Genomic DNA, 17,045 nt, shown 5'->3' with positions numbered 1-17,045 from the left:
GGCATGGGCGGCGTTCCACCTCCAGCCGGCCTGATGGGGCAGAGACACTTCCCCTCAAAGAGATGCACGGTTTTAATAGGCTCTCTGTGCCCAAGCCGAGCTGGCTGGATGCAACCTCTAGGGAGGAGGTGGGCAGGTGGGAGGCAGTCAGGGCCCCCCCTACTCCCTGCGCCCCTGGAGACAGCTCCCAGGCTCCCCCACTCCCTGCGCCCCTAGAGACAGTGCCCAGCCTCTCACCAGAGGTGCCATCTCAGCAGCACATGACAAAGGCATAAGGTTACGGCTTCCCTGGCCCCCAGAATGCGTCCCAGGGTTGGGCAGGGCTCACCCTCACCAAGGTTTAGGACATACCTGGTGTCCACTCTGGAGTCAGCTGACCTGGCCCAGCCCCGAGGTCTCTCCTCCACCTGTCTGCTCCAGGACAGTCGCAAGCCGCTGTGTTGGGTGGCGTTTCTAACCTTGTTCTATCCACAGAACTCGTCTTCAAAAGAAAGTTTATATGACAGAACTGTTTAGAAGAAGGAAAAAGCAGAGAGGCCTTAGCTGAGGTTTTGGTGGTGCCGAGTCAGATCCACCAGCCTGAACTCCATCAGCCCTGCACCCCACCACCCCAGTACCCCACCACCCCTGCACCCCACCACCTCTGTACCCCACCACCCCTGCACCCCACCACCCCTGCACCCCACCACCCCTGCACCCCACCACCCCTGCACCCCACCACCCCGTACCCCACCACCCCTGTACCCCATCAGCCCTGCACCCCTTCAGCCCTGCACCCCATCACCCCTGTACCCTACCACCCCTGTACCCCACCACCCCGTACCCCTTCAGCCCTGCACCCCACCAGCCCTGCACCCTACCAGTTCTGTACCCCACCAACCCTGTACCCACCACCCCTGTACCCCTTCAGCCCTGCACCCCATCAGCCCTGCACCCCACCAGCCCTGTACCCCACCCCCCATGAGCCCTATACCCCATCAGCCCTGCACCCCATGAGCCTTGCACCCCCCTCCCACCAGCTCTGCACCCAACAATCCCTGAACCCCACCCCTACCATCCCTGCACCCCAGCAGCCCTGTATCCCACAAGCACTGTACCCCACTCCCTACCACCTCTGTACCCCCAACTGGCCCTATGCTGCTACCACTCTTGCACCCCCACCAACCCTGACCCTCATCACTCCTGTATCCTCCAGTCAGCCCTGTATCCCACCCCCACACTCCCCACCAGCCCTGTACCCCCACCACCCCCGCACTCCCCACCAGCCCCGTACCCCCACCAGCCCTGTACCCCCACCAGCCCCGTACCCCCACCAGCTCCGTGCCCCCACCAGCCCTGCACTCCAGCCCCAGCTCCCTGTGCAGACTCCGAGGCATTTCCCGGGAACCCAGGATTCCAGGAAGCACCGTTCAGAAACTGCCTGGTCTGCTTGTGTCTGTAACTCAGATCTTGTGTCAACTTTCTCAGCAATAAGTGATACCCACTTCGGGGGAGAAGCTACTCCCAGGTTCACTGATTTTTCTCTTTGTACACTTTTCTTTTAATGAATTTTTAATTCCGTGGGTAAAACACGAATAGGTTTTCCTTAGAAAAGAGTTCAAAGCAGCCAGACAAAGGGAACTTCCCGTGACGGCTGCCCAGTACCTGCTGTGGAGGAAGCGGGGGGCGGGGGGAGGGCAGGCGTGCCCCTCCCTCTCCACTGCTTTCCCACAGCGGGGTGTGGGGTGGGGGTGTCGAGGTCGGGGGAGCCCAGGAGCAGAGGTGTGAGGCGCAGGTCCCCACCCTGAGAGTACACAAGGGCCTCCGTGGGAGCTGCTGACCTTTGCGGGCTCGTTGGCCACCGGCTTGGGTCGGCAGTCTGGGCAGAGGCCACACAGCCTGGGCCCCTCGGGACGGGTTCCCTGGAAGAGGGGCTCCCATTTTCACCCTTGACGCACGGTTCAGAGGCCAAGCAAACCAAGTGTCTGTGGCAGGTGGGTCGGCAGCTCACGTCCAGGGCCCCCTGCCTGGGCTCGGTGCCAAGGCCTCTGGGAGACCCCTCTTTACGCAGCCCCCAGGGTCACGGTCTGCAGGCTCTCAGGCATCTGCTCTGAGGACACCTCAACCCAGGGCTGCCAGGGGCGCAGCTCTGCCCCCAGCCACTCTGGTCGAAGGGCCGCCGTGGAGCTGTGCCGGGGAAAGCCCCTCCCTGTGGGCCTCCCCGACCTGGGTGGGCTGGCGAGTGGCTTTGCCTGGGAGAAATAAAGGCTCTGGGTGTAGACACAGCAGAGGAACTGGTGGGCCCACCAGAGAGCCCCCGGGCGACTGCCGGGACCGAGGACCTGGGTTTCCCCATGATCCCTCCTTGGGGGGTGGGGGCAGAGGGAGCCCCCATTCAGCTATCTGGGGAGCTCAGTTCTTTGGCCCTTGGCCTGGGCTGAGAGCCAGGGGCACCCAGGCCCCTCCAGCTCGGAGCTGCGCCGGGGAGGGGTGTGTCTGGGGAGAGCGTCAGCAGCCAGTCGTGGTAGCGGCTTTGCCTCTGCACACCCAGACCAGGGAGAAACGGGGAAAGCTTCCATCCCACGGCTGGCTCTGCCGAGACGTTTCTAAATAAATGAGCTTTGCGGGCGGCAGGTTGATGCGTCTGGAGTGTGGGGTCTCCCCCAGCTTCCGGAGCACATGCCTCCCACTGCACCACCACCTCCCCGGCTCTCTGAGGAAAATTCATTCATCTTTCAACACCTCATCCCTGGCGAGACCATCCAGGCCCATCCCCCACCCTGAATAGCCTGTGCGTGTTTCCATAGCAACCTGCATGTGCCTCTGCCGGCCACATTTCATGAGGCCGTGAGCTCTTTGAAGGCACGGCCTTGACTTGAATCATTCACAGGGTGCAGAGTGGACGGGTGAACCGTGACCCGAAGCCAGCCTCAGGGGCAGGTGAGCCAGCCCCTCCCGTACCATTCTCTGGACCGTAGCTCATCCCCCCGCCGATTGCGTCTTACCATCATTTGACAGACAGAGGCCAAGGCCCAGAGAGAGGGGGCCCTCCCCTTCAGCAGCAGGGAAACGGGGGTCACGCTGGCCCGAGACAGCACGCCCCTCCTGGGGGGCGGCACAGGAGACGGAGCTCTGCAGACGGGAAAAGCCAGCTGCCCCCCTGCACACCGGGGCACGCTGGCCCTGCTTCTTCGGAATGAAGGCTGCACTGGCAGAAGCAGCTCAGACGTTCACCTGCTTCAAATCCCGGGCCGTCCTCTGGTCTCAAGGCCAGGAGGCAGGGCCCACTGTCTGCTCCCTCCTGCCGGATGGAGCCTGGGGAGGCTGAGGATAACGGGGGCGTGGGAAGGGCTTCTGAGCCCCCGTGCTGAGCAGCAACACCAACCCTCCGAATGCCGGTGAGAATTCCGGAGCAGCTGGTTGACTCCGTCTGGCAGGCGTTTCCCTCCCAACAGCAAGGCAGCCCGGGCTTCCAGTGTCTACCTTGTAAATATCTAGGGCATTGCAGGGAAGCTGAGCTGGCACCGGGTGAGCCGACGTCAGCTAAGGGTCAGCCCCGGGGCCGGGGGTGTGATGGCACAGCTGTGGCCCAGCCTGGGGGCTTCCGTCGCTGCTGAGTGCCTCGCAGTGTGGCAATTGAAAAAGCCTCCTCCCTCGGCATCGAGCTGCTCCTCGCCGGAGGCATCTGAACAACTAGTATAATTTCAGATACACACAGGCACTCTGTTTCAATTTTTGACAGTAAAACCATTATTTCTGATGCCCATTTCTCACCCCACAGAAATTACTGGAATTTATCTGCATTAGGAAATAAGGAACGGGCACCGGGCCGGGCCAGCCTCTGTTACCCTGTGCATTAATTAATCCATTCATTCATTCTTCATCAAACTGTCACTCCTCTCCCACCATCTTCCAGCCAACACTTGGCAAAGTGCAACGGGGGGAGCCGTGCCATGAGGACGTCTTCTCGGTGGGCTGTGGGGTCGCGGAGCTCGGACCCGAAGCTGCACGCTTGCAGGAGTGGTAGTAGGCTGTTAGGAGCTGAAGCCAGGGGGCCTTACTCAACGCGGGGCCTTCCCCAAGCGACAGAGCTATCCAAGGTGCTGACCTCACCTGCTCCCCAGGATGAGCAGCTCCAAGGGTCACCCAGGGAAAAGAGCAGGGGAGAGTCTGAGGTGGAAGACGCGGAGTGTGGGGGAAGGGGTGCATGCACACAAAACAGCAACTCCAGCCTCCCAACACCACCCTCCGCCTTGTGCTCCAGGGCCCCCCATTCACCCGCGCTGCGTGGTACCCTCCTTTAGGGCCATGCCTGTGTTGTGCTGTGTCCACACTGCAGTTTGCTCACAGCTGGCCCTCCATACAGATCTCCTGGTGGATACCCTGTGTTATTCCAGCTCCAATTTTCAGAGAAAAGGAGGGGCCTTTCTTCAACTGCTCAAAAATCAGAGCTCAAGCCCACAGGTGCAGCGTCCCCTCAGGCTCCTTCTGCATTTTTTCCATGACCTGTTCCCTTGATTGTGTTGGAGGCAGGGGGAGGTAGGAGGCCGGCATGTAACCAGGCTGGAATACCCAACGGTGAAGGTGATAGCAGCGGTGGCCCGTCTAGAGTGGGCTGCCATGATGCTGGCTGCCATCGGGGAGGTGTAGCCGGGACTGTGCACTCTGTGGAGCTGGTGGGAGCTGGGCACAGGTGGAAGCTCCACCCACTTCTGAATTGACAGGGTGGGGGCCCAGCTGTGGCTGCAGACCCAGGCATCTCTGCACTCTCGGAGGCCCAGGAAGCCCCTGTTCCCGCTGCCTGGCCTCTGCCTGCTCCCAGTGCCTGCTCTGATTTCAGAGCAAAGCAGAGGCTGAGCCCAGGCACTGTCACAGCCCAGCCAGGTGTACTCACGCTTGCAGCAGCACTGACACACCAGCCCTGCCGTCTTGGCCCCCTTCAGACTCTGGGCACTGACAAGCATGGGAGGGAGGCTGAGGGACGCTAAGGGCAGGTCTGCGTGGGCCTGCAGGCAGCCTTCAGCACAGCCTGGGCACGGTGGGCACTGTGGATAGCAGGTTAATGGTGGCAGGGGGCAGATGGGCTCCTGGGTGGAAAGGCAGGGTCCCAGTGAAGCCCCATCTTCAGGCCAGGGCTGCCAGTTCTGTGGACCAGAGTGAGAACTTGTGGTGCTTGTTCTGGGCCCACCCATGACCACCCACGGACCAATCAGCAAGCACTTCCTCCTCTGAAGCCCATAAAAACCCCAGACTCAGCCAGACTCCAGGTGACAACGGGCCACCCTGCTTGCCAAGAGGAGTGACCCGCTGTGGGCCACCTCTGAGTTGTTCAGTAAAGCTCCCCTTTGTCTGGTCACCCTCCACGTGTCCACATTCCCCTTCACCTGGTCACCCTCCACGTGTCCACATTCCCCTTCACCTGGTCACCCTCCACGTGTCCACGTACCTCATTCTTCCTGGTGTGGGACAAGAACTCGGGGCCCAAATGGCAGGGATGAAAGAGCCATGACAGAGTTGAAACATGCCCCCTTGCTCGCCACGCTGTGGGTGATGAGAGAGAGATAAGAAAGGAGGAGAGAAGAGCTGTGGCCCTTCGGGGAGCCCAGACCTAGGAGCTCCCTGAGCCAGGGCTGTGACACTCTCTTTGGGGCTCTGCAGTTCCTGGCGCCTCCAAGCTTCCGAGCACCACTGTGTTCCCTGGTGCCAGCTGTGGAAGCCACTTGTGGGGTTCACCTGGTCCAGCTCCGGCCTCACAGGGAGCCGGCGTGTGGAGCTGTCCACCCTGCTGCAGCCAGCGTGCCTGGCTGTGCGTAGTGGCTGGACCCCACACCCACTCACTCACACACCGCTCACCACTCTGTGCCCGGCTCACCCTCAGCCAGTGTGGGGCCCAGGTGGGTAGCATGAGCCAAGTCCAACCTGCCAGGCCGAGTGGGTGGAATGAGCCCAGCAGGCCCCAGCAAACCTTGGCAAAGGTGCCATCAGCCAGAGTCTTCCAGCAGGAAAAGTGACAGCCCAAGGGTCCCGTGACAAAGGGAGAAGCCTTCCAGCAGAGGCAGGGGGGAGGCACGCAAAGGTGGAGGGCTCCCACCCTCCCACCCAAAGGCCGAGGCCTGGGTGCTGCCTCCTGTGGCACCCTAAAAGCCCCTACGATGTGTGCTTTCTCCCAAGACGAGCTCATTCAACTGCCAAGATAAGCTCCCTCAGCCTCCTCCAGCCCCCTCAGCCTCCCAGACTGGCCCCATCAGCCTCCTCCTCCAGCCCCCTCAGCCTCCCAGACTGGCCCCATCAGCCTCCTCCTCCAGCCCCCTCAGCCTCCCAGACTGGCCCCCTCAGCCTCCTATACCAGCCCCCTCAGCCTCCCAGACTGGCCTCCTACACCAGCCCTCTCAGCCTCCTAGCCCAGCCCCCTCAGCCTTCACAACCTGCTCATTCCAACCCAGGGTCGGCTCCTTCACCTCCAGGGCCCAGCTCCCCAGCCTCACAGACCCCTGGCCTCTGTGGTGTGCCCAGTGCTGCACCACAGGTAGCACTGCCTGTGCTGAAGGTCTCTACCTTCTGGGAGAAGGGGGTTAAAATAGGAGCTCATGGGAACTGAAGCCTGATGGCTGCTTGGATGTGAAACCCCATTCTCACGGGTTACCCAGAGCTAGAGGCAAGGTCACGTGAGTCTGGGGGTCCCCCTCATTCCCCTGGTGTCCCCTGACTTCCATCAGAGGAGAAAGAAAAGTAGGGAGGCACAGATGTGAACTCGGGATCCAGGGTCTGCCCCTGCCCTTACACAGAGGGCTGCTTTGGCTCAGAGAAACAGAAGGGTAAGGCAGGCACCTGTCACCCACCTCGGGGCCCCTCCCAGCCCGTCCCTCACCTCCTGTGTGGCTCAGGGCCCCTGTGGCCTGCAGGCCCTTCCTCCTGCTCTCAGGCTGTGCTGGTACTGCGCCAGGAACCACGCTCCTGCCTCTGCGTTTTTGGCTGGGGAGTTGGCGCAGGGGCTCAGTTTGTCTCCAAGGTGGCTCCTGCCTCTTCTCGGGTCAGGGCAGAGACGGAGCCTTCCCAGGCAGAAGGCAGCGTGGAGGGGCTTCAGGAGTGTGGGGCTAACCGCTTTCCCTCCAGGGCGCTTGACCTGTCCAGAGGGACCAGGGAAGATGCGGCTCCGGGGGAGGGAACTGGGAACTGAAACCCAGGAGGTGCGGTGACTACTCTGCAAAGCACTGCTGGGCTTGGACTCAACACTGTTTACCTGAAATCCGTTTCCAGTTCAGGAGGAAACAGACTCCGTGGCAACACGGTTTTTCCACTGGCCTCCGGATGCTCGGCTTTCCCTCTGCCAAGGGGCTCCAGTACTGCAGCTGCAGTCGCGGTTCACCGCAGGCTGGAGGGAGACCCTGACCCCAGCTCCAAGCCCCAGCGCGCAGCCGGAGAGCCGGGGCCGCGGAAGCTGTCCCTGCAGCACCACCTGCTGGACGGTGCTGGAAGTGCTGCGGCACCAGCAGCGGCTGGGGGGCTGCCGCGGGCAGTGAGGACCCCGGGGTCACGGGTCAGGGTATGAACCCTGAATCTGCCATTTGGTCCTGACCATAGTCTCCTCATCTGTAAAATGGGGTCACCAGCACCCCCAGGTGTAAGGACCCGGTCCAGGTCCATTCTGGGGAGGGTGTCGATGGAGAGAGCTGGGGGTGGGGAGGTGGGAAGAGAAGATGAGAAACCAGAAAAGGGGGGACCTTCTGTCCTTCTCAAGGTGAGGGTGGTCCCTCTGGGGACCTGGACTCCTTCATGGCCGGCACAAGCCCCCAGTGGTCCTGGCCCTGCAGCCTCTGGGGTGGGGTGAGCTCCTCGGGGTGGCATCAGGGCAGAGGGCCTGGGCAGGACCAGGCATCTCCCCACGCATTTTACCCCCAGAGAGGTCTTAGCCAACCCGCTGATGGGCTTGGTAATCTCCCCAACCCGTGTCCATGAGGGGTTCCAAGGCCCCCTAGATAAATGCTTGTGCACCCAGTGCCAGCTGGACACAGTGCCAGCCGGACCCAGTGCCAGTCGGACCCCAGTGCCAGTCGGGCCCCAGTGCCAGCTGGACCTCCCGCCGCCCCACCATCCCTGCATGGACTGTCACCGGCCCCACCCCTCCCACAAGCAGGTCTGGCCCCCCCTGGCCCAGTCCCCCTCCTTCCCTTAGGGCTGGGCTGCACCCCAGTGGGTTTCTCCTGGCCGATGGCAGCCCTGGTCCCCAGCTGCCCAGAATAGCCCTAGGAACCCTTCCTCCCGGTGCTGGCAGTGAGCAGGTGAGGGGCAGGACTCAGCCCGGGGGCATCTGACTGAGAAAGCCTTCTCTCAGCTGAATTTTTTTCTTTTTTTTAGACCCAGTTCACTCTGTCACCCAGGCTGGAGTGCAGTGGTGCAATCTCAGCTCACTGCAGCCTCCATCTCTCAGGTTCAAGCGATTCTCCTGCCTCAGCCTCCTGAGCAGCTGGGATTGCAGGCATGCACCACCACACCCAGATAACTCTTTGCATTTTTAGTTGAGACGGTGTTTCACTAAGTTGGCCAGGCTGGTCTCAAATTCCTGATCCCAAGTGATCCACCCGCCTCAGTCTCCCAAAGTGCTGGGATTACAGGTGTGAGCCGCCGTGCCCAGCCTGAATATCTCTTTTAAAGGCACAAAAAATATTTACCAGGCCATTTCTTGCCTCTGGAACCCGAAGAAAATAAAATTTACTTTCACATCCGCAGCAGCCAAACGGCCCCTTCAGATCCACCTGCCGAGGTCATGGCCAGCCCCGTCCCCAGCGGTTTCCCCGCCCCCAGCGGTTTCCCAGGCTGCGTGGCTCGGGGGTCCAATCACAAACCACAGGAACTTTATTTTCAAGGCTCCTGCCTGGCCCGGGGGCTTGGGTTCCCACCACACAGGCCAGTTTATCACCAGCCAGCTCTGCCTTGCTTTTTTTTTATTGTTTTGTTTCCTTAGGAATAAAATCGTTGACTGACTTGTCTGGGTTTTTTAAATTACAAAATGAATGCATGATGCCTGTAACCATCTCAAATAAAGAGTTATGCACGGAATTAGAATGAGAAAGTCTGTCTCACACCTCCCCTGACACCACCTGCTAGGGCTGGAGGCGGGAAAGGTGCTCCTATTGACTCCGGCAGCCAGGATCACTCAGGGGACTGGGACGCGGAGAGAGCTCGGGGATAGGGCCTAGGAGTCACCAGGTCCCGCCACCCCCCAGGCACCCATCCAAGCCTCAGCACCCTTGCTGTGCTGGGCCTGAGTCGGCCTTCTGGTGGCCTGGAGCTGGGGAGCATGGCTCCCCCAGGATGGTCAGGGATCTTTGGGAGCAGGAGGACAAAAGCCCAGGACAGCTCACCGGGGCTTCATCCTTGTGGGCCACTACAGACAGAGCCCACAGCTGAGAGGTGCAGAGAGGAGCAAGCCAGTGCCACCCAGACTGCAACCCTGACCCCACTCCACGCACCGTCCTCCCCCAGTGGCCAAACACCCCCAAACTCACAGATGCCACATCATAGGCACCACCATGGAAATGAGGCCTGTTTCCAGGAAACCCCTCTACCCCCACCCCATCCCCCAACCCCAACCCCAACCTCACCCCCACTCCTCTTGTCACCTCCACCCCCCACCACCCATCCCTACACTCTCGGTGGCTCTCAGTGGCGGCCACATCAAGAACAAACCCATTGGGTCTCCGGGATACCCCGCAACAGGTGGAATTCTGAGAGGTGGGTAGGGTGGGCATTCAGGGGCTGAACTTGGATGAGTGAAGGCCCAGGGGCAGGGAGATAGAGGCAGCCATGTGTGGGACAAGGATGTCATGGTGATTCAAAGAGGCTTTGGGGCCAACATGCAGTAACAGGGCCAGGGTCACCTCCCGCCTGAACAACAACAGACAGAATATCCAGAGCCACAGCGTTAGAGATCTGGGACATTGACAGCATCATTAGAGACCTGGGACGTTGGCAGTATCATTAGAGACCTGGGACGTTGGCAGCATCATTAGAGACCTGGGACGTTGGCAGCATCATTAGAGACCTGGGACGTTGGCAGCATCATTAGAGACCTGGGACGTTGGCAGCATCATTAGAGACCTGGGACGTTGGCAGTATCGTTAGAGACCTGGGACGTTGGCAGTATCGTTAGAGACCTGGGACGTTGGGAGCAGAGCTCCACAGTCCCTGAGAGGACGAGCCCTCCGGCTGCTGCAGCTTCTTCCTGGTGCAGTTCTGGGTTGACAGGACCGAGCTGGGAGCCTGGGGAAGCCAAGGCTCCTGGTAGAGAGGGAGAGGAGGGAGCTGCACTGACACGGAGCCTCTGGGATCTGCTCTGCACACCCTGGGCGGAAGCGGCCCAGGCCAGGGAAAGGCCCAGCTAAAGGAGTCGGAAGGAGCAACCCTGCATTCCCACAGGACTGGGAGAGGACCTGTTTCCCAGCCCGCCTGGAAAACCTCAAAATCCATGGCACTGTCAGGGGAGAACTCAGAAGGGAGACACTGGGCAGTCTCAGTGGAGGAATAATTAGGATGAACAAACCTGAAACACAAAAAAACCCAAAATTAAAGTATTGCGAGTAACACATCACCCCATAACAAATGTCAAAAACCAGGACTAACCAAATTATTGTGAATTAAAATTCACAACTTACGGCATTAAATCAAAGATTACTAGGCATGAACAGAAATATAAAAATGTGACCCCCAAATCAATTGATTGAAACTGGCCCCAAACTGATGTAGATTTAGAGTTTAATAGACAAGGATATTTAAAATGTTATCAGAGGCTGGGCGCAGTGGCTCTTGCCTGTAATCCCAGCACTTTGGGAGGCCAAGGTGGGCAGATCACTTGAGGTCACAAGTTCGAGACCAGCCTGCCCAACATCGCAAAACCCCATCTCTACTAAAAATACAAAAAAATTAGCCAGGTGTGGTGGCGGGCAGCTGTAGTCCCACCTACTCAGGAGGCTGAGGCAGGAGAACTGCTTGAACCTGGGGGCGGAGGTTGAAGTGAGCCAAGATTGCACCACCGCACTCCAGCCTGGGCAACAAAGTGAGACTCCATCTCAAAACAACAACAAAAAAAGTTATCAGAGCTGTGTTTAATTTTTGCAAAAGGTTAAGTAGAGACATGGGAAATGTAGAAAAGAACCAAATATAAAGTATAACTTCCAGAGATGAAAATTGGCCGGGCACGGTGTCTCACGCCTGTAATCCCAGCACTTTGGGAGGCCAAGACGGGCGGATCACGAGGTCAGGAGATCGAGACCATCCTGGCTAACACGGTGAAACCCCGTCTCTACTAAAAATACAAAAAACTAGCCGGGCGACGTGGCGGGCGCCTGTAGTCCCGGCTACTCGGGAGGCTGAGGCAGGAGAATGGCGTAAACCCGGGAGGCGGAGCTTGCAGTGAGCTGAGATCCGGCCACTGCACTCCAGCCTGGGCGACAGAGCGAGACTCCGTCTCAAAAAAAAAAAACCAAAAACAAAAAAGTATAACTTCCAGAGATGAAAATCAAGGTACCTGAGACATGAACATACTGCATAGGATCGATGGCAGACGGACGCTGCGGAAGAAGAGAGGAGGGAAGTTGCAGCAATAGAAACTGTCCACAATGAAATGTGGGGACAAAAGAATTTTTAAGCAATTAAAAGAGTATCAGTGATGAGTGAGACAACATAAAGTGGGCAAATATATATGTAATTGCTGTGGCCAAATGAGGAGAAACAGAAAAAATATTTGAAAAAGTAAAGTATGTTCCAAAACACTGCAAATTTTATGAAAACAACAAGCCCACAAAGCCAAGTTCATCACCCCACGCACAAGACACAGATGACGAAAACCACATGGAGTCACGTCATCATTAAATTGTTCAAAGTCAGCAAAAAAGGGAAATCTGGCAGCGTCAGGAAAGGTAATCAATAAAGCAGCCAGAAAAAAAAAAAAGACACATTAGACAGAGGAGAATAAAGGACAAGAGCAGGTTCACCCTCAGAAACAACGTGAACAGCAAGGGTTTTGGAGCAACAGCCTTAAAAGTCAATCTAGAATTCTATACCCAGCACAACTATCCTTTGCAAACGAAGACAAGCCTTCCAGCCTGGGCTAAATGCAAAGAGACGAAAAGACCATCACACCCGTGCTTACAATGTGGGAAACACAGGTAGCCTGGAAATGAGCACCTTCTGGAAGCTATCAGAAAGCTCAGGTCTCGGCCAACCACTCATTCCAAATCTGTGGAGGTACAGGGACCAGGCTCTGGATGCGAGACACAGAACCTTTGGAACCTTTGGTTCCAGCCTTTGGTTGCCTGGAACACACTGCTGGATGCCAGATAAGCCAGGAAGAAGATCCAGCTAAATGTCAGCACATTCTAAAGTCTGCGTGAGGCTGGTCTGACCCTGGGAACCTCCACAAAGACACGGGGTGGAGGGTCCCCCTTTTGCAGAGTCCACCAGGGGCTCACAGGAAAGGTCGTGGAAAATCTTGAGCAATCTTTCCTCTGGTGCTAGCGGGCGAGGAGGGTGGCAGCCACCGCCAGACAGCACCATCTCCTCACCCTCCTGTGAAATGCACTAGTCACTTGCAGAGGGAAGAGGGCAGAAACCGTCACCCCAGGACACTGCGGGAAGACACTGCGGTTGAGTGAGAGGAAGTGAGAAGGGAGAAGCCCTGGTCCTGGGGAACAGGAAGGAAAATGCTTGGCCCAGCTCCGTGGCTGGGAAGGAACCAGTGCACTCGTGAAAACCACATGCCTGAGACCCGAGGACACAGTGCCTGCCTAAGATGGAGCCAGAAGCATTCTCCACCCTTTCATGCAAGACTAACAAGGGCTCCATAAAAATAAAACTGGAAGAGCTGAAGGAGAAGCATTCTCCCTGGGTATGAAACCAAGAAAAGACACAAAGCCAAGGAAAAGTCATTGAGAAAATACCTGGCACATGGCCTATCCCCTAAACACAGAAGGTAACCATAGCAACAACCTCAAACCAAGTCCAAGTCCTGACCTGAGTAATAAAACCTCCACACCAAAGACCTAGAGAAGGAAGGGCAGGTCATCACCCAGCATAAAGCCGCTCATGGCAGTATCTACTGTCCTCCACAAAATGCCTGCCTTCCAGTAAAAAATTGTAAGACATGTGAAAAGCAAGAACAAACAGACTCCAAAGATGCAAAATAATCATCTAAACCAGAATTGTGTATGACACTGATGTCAGGACTATCAGGCAGGGACATAACAACCTTGAGTAGTATGTTAAGGGCTCTAACAGAAAACGTAGACAATGTACAAGATGAGATGAGTAATTTCCACAGGGAGATGGAAACTATAAGAAAGAACCGGATGGAAAGACGTCAAACCAAAACCCCAGCTACAGAGATGAAAAATGCTTTCGATGGGGCAGTAGACGCAATGCAGTGGAGGAAAGGGTCAGTGAACGTGAAGATAGATCAACACCCAATAACCAACACACGCACATGCACACACACACATGTGCATGCCTGCACACATGCACAAGCACACAGAAGCACATGCACGTACACGCCCACACACATGCACAAGCACACAGAAGCACACGCACATGCACACCCACATACACACGCACACAGAAGCGCACACACATGCACGCCCACATGCACACAGAGAGAAGCACACTTATGTGCACACACATGTGCATGCCTGCACACATGCACACGCACACAGACGCACATGCACATGCACATCCGCACACAACCACTTGCACGCAGAAGCACCTGCACGTGAATGTACATGCATGCACATGCATGTGCACGCACACTCACACACCCATGCACACATGCACACACATAGGCACACACACATATGCACACACATGCACACACACGTACACACCCACACACACATGCATGCACACACCCCCACATGTGCATATGCGGACACACACACATGCACACAAACACACATGCACACACACGCACACACACATGCACGTACATGCTGACACACACACGAACACACATGCTAATCCAAACACACTTATGCACAAACGCATACACCCCCACACACATGCACATGAACACACATGCCGCCCCACACATACGTGCATGCATGCACATATACACACACAAACACACACGCACACACACATGTACACATGGAGGTGAGGGAAAGGCAGAGCATCCAAGATCACGAGGAAAAGAGAAAGTGGGGAAGAGCTGTTTGGAGAAATAATGGCTGTATCTTTTTCAAAATTAATGACAAACACTAGGCCACAGATCTAAGAAACTTAACACTAAGGAGGGCAAATACCAAAAATAACTGCACCTAGGCATATCAAATTCAAACTTTTGAAAACTAAAGGCAAAGGCAGCCCTGGCATGATGGCTCACACCTGTAGTCCCAGCTCAGGAGGCTGAGGCATGAGAACTGCTTGAACCTGGGAGGCAGAGGCTGCAGGGAGCCGAGATTGCCCCACTGCACTCCAGCCTGGGTGACAGAGCCGGACTCCATCTCAAAAAAAGAAAAAAGGAAGCTAAAGGCAAAGTAGAACTCTTGGAGGGATCCAGTGGCCTGGGAGTGCGGGGGTGGTGGGAACACAATACCTATAGAGGAACAGGATGTAAGAATCACAGCTGACTTCTTGTCATAAATCATTCAAGGAAGAAGCCAATGGAGTAGCATCTTTAATTACTGAGAAACGACACAAACCTGTCAACCCAGAATTCAATCGCCAGCAAAACTATCCACCAAATATGAAGGATGCAGTCTTTCTCTGGCAAACAAAACCCAAGGGAATGCACGGCCCTCAGGTCTACTCGACAGGAAATGCCGAAGGAAGTTCTTCAGGCAGAAGGAGCGTGGTGTCCACCGGGAACTTGGGTCTACACAAAGCAATGAAGAAAGTTGGAAATTGAATAAAATATTTTAAAATAAAGTTTACTTTTTCTTATTTTTATTTGCTCTAAAATATAATTAACTGTCCAAAGCGAAATGTACAAAGTGAAAAACAGAAGCAATGTATTTTGTGTCTATAGCACATATAAATGTAAAATATGCAATAATTCCCAATATTGCAAAGGGTGTGAAGGAGGAGCTGGGACTGTTCAATTACTCCAAGAAAGATTTTTTTAACAAAGGGAGGAAAGAAACTGAGCCAAATGAAACAAACACAAAGTAGCTAGCAAGATGGTAGATTTTAATCCAACCATATCAATAATCACTACAAATGTGAGTGATCTAAAAGCACCAGTTAAAAATAAAGAGATTGTCAGATTGGATTTTAGAAAACAATATCTAACTACAGTGTGTGAAAAAAATCACTTTCAGCATAACGACAAAGATGGTAAAAAGCCGAAAGATGGAAAAAGATGTACTATCTAAACACTAAGCCGCAGAAACCTGGAGGAACTCTGTTCATATCAGAATAAGTAGCTTCAGAACAAAGGATATTATCAGGGATAAAGAGGAACATTTACCTCATGATAAAAAGGTCAGTTCTCCAAGAAGACATAACCATCCTAAATGTGTAGTCAGCTCATAACAGAGTCTCAAAATGCATGAAGTAAACACTGAGAGAATTAAAAGGAGAAACTGGGAAATCCACAGTTTTAACTGGAGATGTCAGCACTCCCCCAGCAGTAATTGACGGAACAGTCAGGTAGAAAATCAGTAACATCTTGGCCAACATAGTGAAACCCCATCTCTACTAAATACAAAAAATTAACCAGGCGAGGTGGCGGGCGTCTGTAGTCCCAGCTACTCAGGAGGCTGAGGCAGGGGAATCGCTTGAACCCAGGAGGCGGAGGTTGCAGTGAGCTGAGATCGCACCATTGCACTCCAGCCTGGAGACAGAGCGAGACTCAAAAAAAAAAAAAAAAAAAAAAAAAAAAAGAAAGAAAAGAAAAGAAAGAAAATCAGTCACAATACAGATGACCTGAACAACCTCAACCAACTGGAACTAACTGACCTGTGTAAAACAAAGTAACAAAGAGACCCAGAGGCACCTTCCTCTCAGGCACACATGAGATTCACCAGGACAGCCTGTATTCTGGTCATAAAACAAACTCTCAAATTTAAAAGAATAGAAATCACACAAAGTATGGTCTTAGTACATAAAGAAATTAAACTAGAATTAAATAACAGAATATGTGTGAAGTCTCACAAATATTTGGAAATTGAATGGCACACTCTAAAATAATCTATGAAAGAGGAAGTATCAAGAAAAATTCGAAAATGTTTTGAACTGAAATGAAAATGTAAAGAATAACATCAAAATGTGTGGTAGGTAGGTAAAGCAGTGCTTACAGGAAAATTTATAGTATTAAATTATTAGAAAAAGAAGAAATATTTCATATAAGTAACCCAAACTTCCACCTAAAGAAACTAAAAGTGCAGAGAAAATTAAACCTAAAGTAAGTAGAAGGAAGGAAATAATAAAGATTACAGCAAAAATCAATGAAATTGAAAGCAAAGTCAACCAAACCAAAATCTGGTTCTTTGAAAAAATAAAATTGATAAACCTTAGACTGAACAATAAAAAAAAGAAAGAAGGAGGCTGGACTTGGTGGCTCACGCCTGTAATCCCAGCACTGTGGGAGGCGAACATGGGGGATCACTTGAGTCCAGGAGTTCAAGACCAGCCTGACCAACATGGTGAAACCTCATCTCTACTAAAAATACAAAAATTAGCTGGGCATGGTGACGGGTGCCTGTGATCCCAGCTACTCAGGAGGCTGAGGCAGGAGAATCGCCTGAACCAGGGAGGCAAAGGTTGCAGTGAGCCGAGATCGCACCATTGTACTCCAGCCTGGGCAACAGAGCAAGACTGTTGTAAAAAGAAGATGCAAATTATATCAGAAACAAAAGAAGAGGACATCACTCTCAATACCACTCATTAAAGGAACAATAAAAAAACACATTAAAGGAACAATAAAAAAAATACTGGGAACAACTCTATACCCAGGTTCAACAACTGAAGTGGACCAATTCCTTGAATGACACAAACTACCAAAACTCTTTCAAGAAGAAATAGATAACCGAGATAGTCTTATGCCTGTTAAAGAACCTGAATTTGTAGCTAAAAGCCTT

At 54.4% G+C, this 17,045-nt stretch overlaps 1 protein-coding gene across 1 annotated transcript; it reads right to left on the bottom strand.

Moving 5' to 3' along the window:
• Positions 1-263: 263 nt before the first annotated feature.
• LOC105470493 (uncharacterized) lies at positions 264-7,824 on the bottom strand. Its single transcript, XM_071080903.1, has 5 exons — positions 7,587-7,824; positions 7,220-7,483; positions 5,426-5,520; positions 2,985-5,123; positions 264-481 (listed from the first exon to the last, which is right to left on the bottom strand). Exons 1-4 carry the CDS (start codon positions 7,822-7,824, stop codon positions 4,425-4,427), a joined length of 1,296 nt encoding a protein of 431 aa, XP_070937004.1. The 3' UTR covers positions 264-481; positions 2,985-4,424.
• Positions 7,825-17,045: the final 9,221 nt, after the last annotated feature.

Source organism: Macaca nemestrina, chromosome 15 (genome assembly GCF_043159975.1).
Source record: "Macaca nemestrina isolate mMacNem1 chromosome 15, mMacNem.hap1, whole genome shotgun sequence".
In the NCBI taxonomy this organism is placed as follows: Eukaryota; Metazoa; Chordata; class Mammalia; order Primates; family Cercopithecidae; genus Macaca; species Macaca nemestrina.
Note: the sequence above shows the minus strand (reverse complement) of the source record. Positions and strands in the feature narration are given on the sequence as shown.